This window comes from Passer montanus, unplaced genomic scaffold (assembly GCF_014805655.1).
Source record: "Passer montanus isolate IOZ18808 unplaced genomic scaffold, ASM1480565v1 scaffold44, whole genome shotgun sequence".
NCBI lineage: Eukaryota > Metazoa > Chordata > Aves > Passeriformes > Passeridae > Passer > Passer montanus.
Genome location: NW_024369262.1, coordinates 7,161,374 through 7,173,444, shown reverse-complemented (window position 1 = coordinate 7,173,444; position 12,071 = coordinate 7,161,374). Strand labels below are relative to the sequence as shown.

General features: G+C 38.3%; 1 protein-coding gene across 3 annotated transcripts in view; it reads right to left on the bottom strand.

Moving 5' to 3' along the window:
• The window catches only part of PITPNM3 (PITPNM family member 3), a 36,679-nt gene that overhangs the window by 7,623 nt on the left and 16,985 nt on the right, over window positions 1–12,071 (bottom strand). For 2 of the 3 annotated variants that reach the window (XM_039720990.1, XM_039720991.1), the window contains 11 exons: window positions 10,897–11,132; window positions 9,775–9,964; window positions 9,502–9,621; window positions 9,078–9,259; window positions 7,636–7,805; window positions 5,947–6,117; window positions 4,672–4,866; window positions 3,829–3,977; window positions 2,091–2,207; window positions 1,334–1,450; window positions 67–215 (listed from right to left, as the gene is read on the bottom strand). In XM_039720990.1, the coding sequence (XP_039576924.1) occupies window positions 67–215; window positions 1,334–1,450; window positions 2,091–2,207; window positions 3,829–3,977; window positions 4,672–4,866; window positions 5,947–6,117; window positions 7,636–7,805; window positions 9,078–9,259; window positions 9,502–9,621; window positions 9,775–9,964; window positions 10,897–11,132 (1,796 nt within the window). The remainder of the gene's footprint in view (window positions 1–66; window positions 216–1,333; window positions 1,451–2,090; window positions 2,208–3,828; window positions 3,978–4,671; window positions 4,867–5,946; window positions 6,118–7,635; window positions 7,806–9,077; window positions 9,260–9,501; window positions 9,622–9,774; window positions 9,965–10,896; window positions 11,133–12,071) is intronic. The other variant, XM_039720992.1, reaches the window with a different exon arrangement.

The window sequence follows — 12,071 nt, the reverse complement described above, 5'->3', positions numbered from 1 at the left end:
AGTTTTGAAGTTCCTTCCTGATCACCACAACCCATCAAAGCTTTAGTTCCAGTTTGGAGTTATTACCTGACCACCATTTTGATGGGATACACACCAACTCTCAGTCTCTTCTGTTCAGGTATATTGTAGGATATTCGTCCACTGCTGTTGGATATCTCTGTGTCAAAATACACCCACCTACCCGAAGATGGCTCAGTCATTATGAAGATATCCACCTGCAAAACCAATGAAACGCTAATCTATTGTGACAGTCAACAAAACACCACCTATGTGCAAGGCCTGCCAAGCCTAGATAATATTAGTATCTCCAGCCATGGTTGGTAGTAAAAGCTTACAAGGAAGTTTGAAGGAACTTCATTACTCAGTAAGAACTTCAAAGAGAATCCTGTCAATAAGCAAATGCTTTCTAACATACAAAAGTTTATTTCCTTTATAATTTATTGTCTTCATAATTTAAACCCCTGATCTAAGCACTGCATGTGTCAAACATAGAGGTCAGAAATCTGGGAGGAGGCCTAAACTAGGAAAAAGACAATTTTATCTTGCATGGCTATATTACCTTTTTGCACACTAAATATACAAAAAAAACCCTGCATCTGGTTATTGAGACGAAATCTTTCTCAAATCATAACCTCACCTACAACCAAAACAGTTCAAATTATCAAAAGATTTCATCAATTTCAACTGGAATATTTAATCAAAATTAACATAAAGGATATTACATAATTTGCTAGACCTGAAACAGGCCAAGTGAAGCCTACACGCTTCAGTTTTGCCCTCGGCTCAGCAGCATTGCTCTCTTAATTTGCACAGAAACTCCTACAGTCTCAGTGAATATGAAAAAATGTGTTCACTTGATGCTTGGCTTTATTAGCTGTACGCCTGGTTTCCACAGGCAGCTTTAGGAATGACTGTTTCAATTGTGTCACATTACTACTAATTTCTAAAACTAATCGTTACTTGCCCATGTGTAAGATATAGCAGCCACCTAGCTTCTAGAACTCCTATTCTTTTATCTAGTTGTTTTACTTGGATAGGATGATACATAGTTTTCTTTTACTGCATTGTCAACTACTATAAAATTCTTTTTCCTTCTTCCTCGGAAAGTTGTCTCCAGGAGGTGGAACAGCTGGATGGCAGGTTCAGAAGCCACTGTACAGCACACTCACCACCAACCAAAGGAGATAGCCATAATCAGGTAAGAGAGATGAGAGCTCAGAAAAAGGTCAGATATCAGGACAGCCCACTTTATAGCATATCTCTGATGTACATGTGTGCTACATTCAACAACTGTTTCAAGTAAAACGAAGAAAATGGATTACTCAGACTTCACCTTTTCACCTGTTAAAGCCACCATGTCCAGAGGTCCATACATAAAGCGCCCAACGAGTACCTGAGGACCATCTTCTGCTGCAATGACATCATTAGCTCGGTGATTGGCAGTCACATTCTAAAATAAGAGCAGAAGATGGGGAGGGTACTGTTGGTTTTTGTCACAAGGCTACTGTCTCTATTTTGTATGAACGGTATCACAGAAACACAGTCCTGGACAGTATGTCTGAGGTACCTGAAGTGCACTGCATTCCCATTTCAGCTGAAGTCCAATTTCTACTAATGGTGGGTTCCTGAATAGACTTTCTAGAGAGAGTACTCAAGATGACCAAATAAGACAGAACATTTAAGGGAAAGCCAATTCTTTTTCACTTCAAGTGGTGCCACAGAGCCACATTATTATGTGCAGGGCACATGCATTTTAACTGATGTTACTAATTGACTTAGGACCTGAAGAAAGTAGGAAATATATGGATTTGTCTAGCATAAAAGAAACCTCTTTGTATAATGGAAACTGAGGGCCTGTCTGTTATTTAAAGAAAGAAATATACCTTCTCCCAATATGAAGTGATCCAGCAAGAGGAAATTGCTCATATTCCCTAACCATTAATCTGCCTGCCTCTGGATTATGTTATCAGTTTTCAGCTCTTAGTGATAATTCAGTTATGTAAACTCTTACTCAGGGAGATCAAACTCCACTTAAATTTCTGCCAAACCCATGTTCCATAGCTGCCATATATATTCAGAGTTAAACTTACCCTCAATTTGACATGTGTCCTCTTGCGTAGCCATTTTTCTCGTGGATTGGATGGACTTAGTGTTTCTGGATCCAGGTTGTCATTTTCTTTGAAATTTACATTTTCATACCTCATCACCTGAAATTATATTAATATTTTAATAAATAGCTTGTGCCCTGGTGAGTCCTGGTACTTGGCAAAGAAGGAGAAATTACACTGCTGCCCCAGCTGAGTGACACTGCAGAGCCACAAGCACAAGGGAAGTAGAGAGGTAAAGCTGTATGTTCACAAAAAATGCACAGACAAAGTCCTTTATGGAGTCCTTTCACTCTGTTGGCCAATACTTAATTTCAAATAGTTATTGAACAGCTTTTTCACTCACAGCAGAGCCTGCACATTCCTCCACAGGAAACAGTGAAAACATTAGGATGGTATCAAGTGACAAGTCACATTGTCTTGATTATGGTCTGCAAGGTCAGTAAAGCAGCATAAAACCACAGAAGCATTTTTCATGTCCTTTATGGGGCACACATCAGACTCCTGACTTCATCTGTATTGATTTTCTACACATCTACTCAGAGAGAATATTTCTTATCCCTTTTGGGTATTACTACTTCAATAGGTGATAGGAAGGGACCCACAAGGACCCACTGAAGTCGAACTTGTGAACATGCAGAACCTTCTTATGTCATACACATTCTTAAATCCTAAATATCATACCTTTACCCAGAAAATTTCATATCCAACTCAGATTTCGGGACACAACCCACAGAATTCAGAATCTGGGTGTGGGTTATGCCACATTTCAACTGAAACCAGAAGCCCTATCTCACTGAAATCTGTGGGTTGTACCTGCAATCACAAATAGTTATTTTGAATGAGAAACAAATTAGCAAATTTTTCAAGTTGAACAGCTGGTTTTCTGTGCTGAAGTTTTACAATCTCAGTGCCCTTGCTGGAAGAGTGGTCTAGAACCATTTTAGAACATGTTTTATATTAAGTCCCTTGAGTAAAATCATGCTGGAATCAGGGTCAGCAAAGCAGCTGGCTTGCAACAAATTACAGTAATGTTGAGAAGTAGGCATGGTTTTTAACAAATTGGCATAAATTCTATTCACTAGAGGCAATATATGCAGGGCACAGGGCATTCAGGAGCCATTAGCCTCCTTCTTAACCCCCAACAAGGGCAGAAGGTCCAGACTGTACTGGAACTAACTAGTCCTTTATGTAGAGCTGTAAGCTCACACACTGCTTTAGAGATATGTTCTAAATGCTTGAAAGGCTGATTAAATTCTAAAAGCTGTAATGTGCTTACAAGGCTAGGAAAGTGTCCTGTAAAGGAGAGACTCAACTTTCTTATGGAAGCAGTACTTTCAAACTGCTTTACTATCAGATGTATGCTGGTAATTTGATACTTAATAGGGAGATATATAATGATGTAAGGCTGGAGATAGCCTATTCCTTCAAAAACAGGACAAAATTAAGATATAATACAGGGTTAGACTGATTTGGGGCACGGGAGGGGTGAGATATGCATAAAGGCACAATATTACTGGTCACAAAGTCAGCAGTGCTAATGGTGGGCTCACTGTCTCCTTCACCTCTCCAATAAATCCGTATTTGTCACTTCTAAATGCACTTGTATGTGATGCATCCACACTTAGCCATCAACTGACTTAAAGATTTAAAGACTGACCCTTGGAAAATGCAATTGACAATCACAAGGTTATCTGTTGCAGAGAAAAAAAAAATCAGTTACCTGTCTTAAGATGAAGGCCACAACATCTGTTGATTCCCAGTAGCTGGCATGAAAGAGATGTGGCAGGGCCACTGTTGGAAAGGCTGTCAGCACATCTGGACAGTACAAAGCATAATCTATTCGTTTTGTTCCCCACCACTTTGCAGTAACTACAAAAAATGAAACAAAATAGCATAACATTTCTATATCAATAATTTCTTGCTGTCTTCATTTCAAGCTAGATAATGGAATTAGGTCTTCTGCTTTCATATTCTTGATATTTTAAGTCTGTTAAAGGTATCTATAATTCAAAAAAGTACAGTTTTTACTGACTGCATCATCACTTAACAGCCTGACATCTAAAGAGTTCTTCTGAGTCCAAGTTTTGGGAAGCAGAAATCACTTCAGCATGATCCCCATTGCTTTCTGGTCCATGGAAAATGTACAGTGAAAGACTATTACTTTTATGATCATGTCATAGGTAAGAATTGCAAATGCCTACCAAACAGTGAAGTAAATATTAAGAGAGAGAGAGATACAACCCTTATCTACCTATACTGCTTCATGCCTGGAACATGACCATAAACCCCTGTTACTATGAAACTCCTGTGGCTAATTATGAGTAACACCATAATACAAAACTGTGACTTCTTTTACTATTACTTTATCTATCTAATTACAGATAAGATAGATAACAGAAAAGAACGATAACTTATGTTATATAAAATTGCAGAAAATTGGGCTGTTCTCATTCTCCCCAAATTCCAAGCAGTTATCTTTTCATAATCAACTTTTTCACAGAAACAATGTGAAGGGAAAGGCTGTTGCCATATCCAATAGCATATGGCACCAAGCTTCACTCACTGTTGGTGAGGCATGCTGATGGCAAGCTTTCAGTTGACCCCGAGTTTTCACTGTTTGTGCTGGCCAAGCTCAACTTTCTTGCTTTCCCTTGCGACTGATCAGATGCATTTGGAGATCCAGGACTCTCCTGAGAGAACGGTATGTTCAAAGAGCTACTCTCAAGGAACAGACCACTGTGATTGTGGAGAGCATCACCTGCATGTTTCAAAAATTAAAATAACAATTAAAAAAAAAAAAAGATACACACCATGGTTTTGAAACCAATGTTTGTGGGTGTATCTTATTTCTTTATTTATTAATTTATTTTTAAATGCAGAGCTAATGAGCATTTTCATGAATGGTATCAGATTTAATGCCCATGGATGAAACTTTCTCCTTCACAGTGAGAATAGCATGACATAGCGTGACTGTATGGAGAAAGCACACACCCTACTGCCATGAACGTGCAATGGCAGCTGGGTGTTTTTGGCCAGGATCTTCCAAACTGGGTAGTGATGCTGGGATGCTATTTTACTTCACACTCAACCCTACTAATTTTAAAGTAATTTTCTGAGAGGAACTCATAGCCCTGTGAGTCTGTGATACTTCTCTGGTCCTCTTTCTGACATAATTAAGTGTCCTTTTTTGCATACCATGACAAGTCAAAGATACTTAATGCCTATATGATTTTACCTTATTTTCTATCAAGTCAAAAAAGCACAATTCCTTCTACTAGCACCTTGCTCATCCACCCCTTCCTCTTTCTTCCCCAGAAATCAATCTATTTTTGTTTTGTTTTTGTTTTTTTTTTCCCTGCCTTCAAATCTTCACTACCAATGCAATATTGCTTAGTAACCCACCTAGGAGAAGTGCAATCAAGACTGCTCAGTGGTCTGATTTGTCCTAGTAGATATCTACAACAAACCAACCACAAGTGACCGAAAGAAACAACACGTGAAGATCTAGGCAAAGATCAACTAATTGTAAAAATAAATTGTTTTAAATGATAGTCAAAGATATGGAATTTTCCAAGTGACATTTGAACTACAACAGTGGTATCGCCTTCAAACTCCCCTTTAACACAACTAGTATCACAAACCTCATGCATAAGAATATTTTTTTTCTTAGTAATCTTCTTTGGTTCCACATTTGCTAAGTATGTCTGTGCTATTCAGTCCCAGATGACTTGTTTTTAGCATGCTGGCACATTGCTATTTCAAATTCTCTTGAGCTGCATAAGGAGAGAACACTTAAGAGATCAACAGGGAATGAGAGCTATGAAAACAGGCACTATACCTAACTGGTGAGATCTTCCATCCCCTAATGGGTATCTCTGGTACCGTGGGACACTGAATGGAGGAAGAAGATGGAATCTTTTCTCCAACAGTGGCTCAAGTCTGCAGGCAGAGGGGTCAGCAGAGTGAAAGAAGCTGTAAACTTGGCTGCAGGCTGGTCGGACCTGGCATACTTGGATGAGAATGAGACAGAGAGGTCAGTATTGCTGCTTTACAATTTTCATGGAGTCTGTACAGAAACATAGTTAATATGGTCTTCTGCAAACTCCAGATTAGCACACAGCTGGCCAAATTCTTTACATATGAAAACCTATTTCATATGTAAAGAACACTTCACTGCACCGGAGTTTACAGAGACATCACAATCTGAAATGCAGGCACACAGGAAATGTGAAGAGCAGCAGAAGAGAAACAGAATAAAGCAAGAAATGAAAAAGAATTTAGGTATCTTGTAAATACATTATTGAGCATTATAGCTGTGATGCTCAGCACTTCAAATATATACCAGCAAAACAGTCTGATGGGCTTGTGTCATCCCGAGGACTTAAACCTAGGGGACAGCAGAACCTTCCCTTATATTATAAAAACTAATTCTAACAAAACAAATAAATAAATACCTCTGAATTTTACTTGTCACATTTTCAGGTAGCTTTCTACCTTTCATTTCAGTAAAGAGGGTACCTGACTCTTCTCAACTAATTTCCAACTGTCTGCATGACAGATTTACATTTGTCTGTTTTCCTCTCAACTGTGTCACAATTATCACTTTAAAATGGGATTCTTTCATCATATGCACCTCTAAAGACTAATTATGCTTCACGTAGACACTGCTCACCTCAGAATGTGTTTGAAATGCCCATCAGTTGAGCTGCTTTCAAAGCATACTCCTTTGCAGGATACCCGAGGAAGGATGGAAGTGAGAGCTAATTTGAAGAAAATAATTTAAAATACTAGTAACTAACATGAAATTTTCCTTTCAAAGTGCCTGGAGGGTAGCAGAGCAGAGACTGGGGAAAGAAATGACTAGGAAAAAAAAAAAAACCCAAACCCTTGGGAGTCCTGAATTGTTGTCTCTTCTCATAATTGCAACAGATCTTCTTCCTCACCTGATAAATGAATTCAGCATTTCCTATAAAGATGCTGTGTTATCCAAAGCTCATACCATGCAAAGATACAAAGCATGTGCCAAATAATGAAAAGTAATCTTTTAACTGAAGAACTTAAAAAATCCAGATGCCTTAAAAATAAAATTTAAAAAAGCCTCTGTGTGTCTGGTCACTAGGCTCTGTTACTAGAGGGGAAGAATGGCTCACAAGCAACACACCCACCAAACCCACCCACAATGCCAGACATGAACAAGAGGTAATGCTGAACCAAGCAGAGATGTTATTTTTGGTATTGATTTCAAGGACTGATCCTTGCTGAAGTGTGAGCTTCATGATGTATGACATGGAGTCTATAACTAACAGCAGAACTTACAACACACTTTTGTAAGTGAGCAGTGACATCCCCGGAGCAATCCTCATCACCTCTGTACCTACATACATTAACATTCCCATCTCTTAAAGGAAGAAACTTACCTCACTCCCTGACTTTAACTAGGCCCCTTTATTTACCTCATTTTTGTGTGAGCCCCTTTGTTTACAAAGGTCTTTATGCATCCTGTATTTTAACCCCAAGAAGAACTTACCATCCAGACCAGGCAGAACAGTGCTCCTCATGGCCAGCACCAACCCAAGTGGTGATCCAAAAAGGAAGAAATCAGACACCTCAAATTCAAATCGGCCCAGATTTACTTCTGAGAGACTGGAATCCACAGGAGGAAGGTCTGCACCATCTTTCAACACACTTGAGTGGATGCTGAACAAAGAAAGTATTGAATAAAAAATAATAAAGAGGGCATTCAGAAAAAAAACCAAAACATTCCCAAAACAGGATGCTTAGAAAGTTCTAGCAACTAGATCCAACAATACACCTTAAAATTGTAAAATAATATTGCAGAATAGCAGCCATGATTTTCAGGGCGGCTATTCAGTAAATTTACTGCCTTCAACATGCAAGAGTTTCCTGCAATTATTCTACACAATACTTGGTAAAGTTTTGCCAGGATCATGAATATTCAAGTTTACTGTTTTAAATATAACACAGTATTTCTCCTATAAAAGAACCTAAAAGTGACTGACCAAACAAATCTTTATGTTTTCAGTCGCAGACAAGAGAAAAACAACCATTCTGTCTCAGAGGAAAAACATTCTACAACACACTGATATCCAGAAAATGCAATGGTTTCAAAATAAATGCAGAATAGTCAACAAAAACAAAGCAAAGGACATTCAGTCAAAGCAAGACTATAGAATTACCTTAATCTGCTACTAAGAGAAATGCCAGACTTGAAGTAAAGCACAGTAGTAAGTCTACACTACACTCAACTTCAGCAGAAGTGCAACTTCAACACACAGTAAGTCTTCCTCCTCTGCATCACTCACAATGAAATAAAGGTAATAGGAAGATAGACAGAGGAAACAAAAACCTGAATAGTTCAGGTAAGTTAAAAAAATAGCTTAGAACCAGCAGGAACAATGAGATAAAGGGAAGGCTTATATTCCCAACCCATGTATTTCAAATGCTTTTCAGGATAAAGGAAAACTAAGTTAACTTCTCCCCATAGTCCCCTCCTCATTTAAGCCAAATATTTATGCAGCGCTTTTTTTTGTTATTGCTTTAAGGCTGATCTGAATAGCTTATAGACCAATGGGAGCAGCTAAAGCAATTATCTCACTAGAGAATAATAAAAGTCCTGAAAGTGAAGTCAGAGGGATCGTTAGAAAGAAATAGGTAAAAGAAATTTATAATTATAAAGTATTAATCCATCTTGTTTTGAGTGGGGTATACTGAAGAAATAAAACTTTGTGCATTCATTTTTGCATGTTCAAAACCCTCACAACTGAATAAAGTATTAAATAAAAAACTTTCCAGATGTGAGTATGTTCATACTAGACCCACTAAATCCAGTTTTCTTTGAGGGAGAAACAAGAACTTTAAGCAAACCTCCAGAAACATACCACAAACAATAACAATGCCTCTGTGTTTTGGTGCTAACAGGTTCCTTTCAATGGCAAGCCCACTGGTTACCTGGACAGGAATGCATGATGCTGGGTTATGGTATCACACTCATAAGTGGATGAGTCACTCTGCTTCCGAGGCGGCGGTGGCCTTTGCTTCTCGTCCTCCATGATTCCCGAGATGTCAATATTGCTTTTGCTCAGGTGTTTGCTGTCACCCAGACCCGAGTCCTCTGCTAAGAGTGGATTATCCTTCAGAAAAAGAACAGAGCAACGGGAAGATTTAGACAGATAATAAAATACAAAAGAGCTTATATGAAATGCCTGCATTTATACATATGACCTCACTTAATCCAACAAAGGATGGAAGGGATTAAAAATTTCTCTTTGCAGTAGAAGGACAGAGATGAAGGCTAAATTTTTCTGGTTTATATGAAGCTGATTTCTTCCATGGAATGCATTTATTTCAGCTGTGTGTATTTTTTTCTCTTCACCTGGATGCTGCTGATGCTTCCTCTCCTGCTGCTGTTCCGACTCTCATAAGCTGTATTAGAATTATAGCAGATGGCATCAAACCCCAAAATTCCTCCAATGCAGTCGCCTATAAGACACACCTGAAAAAAAGATTTTTTTTGGAGATGCAGTAAATGTTTTCAAAAGAGACAAAAAGCATCACAGTACTGCAGAGGAGTTTCTGTCTTACTTCATCCCCTTGTTACTGTTTTTTACACAAAGTGGGACTTTGATGTAAGAGAAAATAGTCCTACCTGTCCATTAAAACCCGCCCCATCAGTAGATTTGAGAAACTCATTATAAACTTGATTGGCTCTACTGATCACCATGGCAACGGCATCCTGGTACTGAGGAGATGAAACAGCCAGCAAAGGCAAGGCAGCCAGTGGGATGTGGTCTTCACTGCTGCTGAGACAGCTCTCATCATAGCTGTACGGGTTTAGGCTAGAAAAGGACATGTTATCATCAGGAAAACTACAAGAGGCAGCACACAGCATCAGAGAATGAGCAATTGCTAGCAGAAATGGGTTGGGCTACTGAAGTTTGCAATGAGCAAACACAGGAAGGATCATTTTCTCAGAGAATTCAACTCCTTAAAAAAACCAAAGCATTACTGCTTTAGGTGAATGGGATCACAATAGAAGGCATATCTGTAGTTAAACACACTTGGTGCAATTGTTCTACATACAACTAGACATAATTTTAAATGACATTTCAGCTTTTGTTTCCCCCCATATAATAACTCACTATGACAGAGAGCAGAATCCAACCATCACAATGGAATAGCTTCCTAGAACACAAGTGTGACAGGTGTACTGCTTAAAAGCATATTAAGACATTTTTCCCAGTGTCCAATCTTTTCAAAAAGATGAAACAAAGCTGCACACATTCTGCAATCACCATAAATGTTTGCCTAGTAACATCTGGCAAAAAGGAGATGACTTAATTGAAAATGCAAACCGAAATTTGATAGAATGTCAGCTTTACTTTAGTGGATGTGTACCCCACAAGTTTCTCAGTAAGTCTGTCGATTGTTTCTTGACTGATTTTTACTGTGTGGGAAAACAACTCACAGACAGCTAAAGATGGAAGGCACATCAGTGTGTGCCAGATTCTCTTACAGTAAGTTAACTGTCCTTTACAGATTAAAGAAAAGCAGCTGAGGAAGAGCCACTTCTGAAGTGGATACATCCAATAAAAAATTATTTTAAAACAAATTCATCCACTTAGAAAAGGGTGAAAGATCATTGCAAGTCTTCTAGTTAGCAGAAGATTAAGAAAGAATCACAGTATTTCATTATGAAATACTTAGGTCACAGAAAACCATTCAAAACCACAAAGCATAACCAAACACCTGGGAATGCAAATCAACTTACCTGGAAACAAGAGAGAAAGCTGCTGAACAAATTGCTGGGCAGGGAACAAGTCTCATTAAGATGTGGCCCAAAGAAGCGGGGAAATGGGCTCGAGTCACTTTCTCAAACACGGAACTGAAGGTGTTGATGTCTGCCAGCTTGCTGCTGTGGTCTCCACTTCCAGTGTCTAATATGTTCCCCCCATGTAGGATCAAAATTAACACATGAGTTTTGCAGTTCTGGTGTTGAACTCCTTCCTGTGAGAAAAACATGAAATAGGAAAGGGGGAGACATTTTTACAGACTTTGTTAGTTTACTTGGTGTCAACATTAGCAGTGATTTTTTTTTCTGACACCCCCACCATGATAATTTTTTGATATTTGCTTTCACTAGAGTAGGTGGGGGTGTGTGTGTATGTGTGCATGTCCTGTGTTCCATTTAATTCAAGCATGTCTGAATCATGTAGAGCTCACTATGCTACTACAGGTGTAGGTTTCAGATCAACAAAGATTAAGACAGTTTTGTTTACAGCAGAAGTTACTTTAAATACTCTGAGACTGGAGAAAAATTCCAAACTCCACAGGCAGCATAAGCAATTATCTGTCTAGATATCCTAGTGATTGCTTAATTTACTGGCAAGGTTCTCATTCAAATCATCACAAGTCCAAAAAAGACAAATTCCTCTGCCACTGAAAACATTCAGCAAAAGCAGATGATGCAGTTATCTCAGAATTTTTAGACTGGTACCTTCTTATAAAATGAAAGACACTGAAAAAGTAAAAAAATGCATGATTGCTGATATCCATAAAACTCACAAACAAATTAATGAATATGTGAATAGGTGCATATACAGACAATAATCAGCATGTTTCCTACTTGAAACCAGAATAGCATTTTGAATGTCTCACAATTTCACTTTTTTTTCCTCTTTACCCTTTGATACTCATGTGCACTCCAAGAACTCAGTAATATATTAAAAGATTACATTTTTTGTTGTTAAATCTTGACTCCTACTTTTTTCTTCACTTTGGATGACAGGATTCCTGAAGATTTCTAGTTCCTGACCAAATATGAACACAGTGCAAAAACAAAAGTAATGGTTTTTTGTTTAAGGATCATTAAATGCTAGACTGGGTGATTTACTCAGAATCAGGCAATGTTCTGGACAGTTTATTCTTAAGTTCTGGAATGAAAGG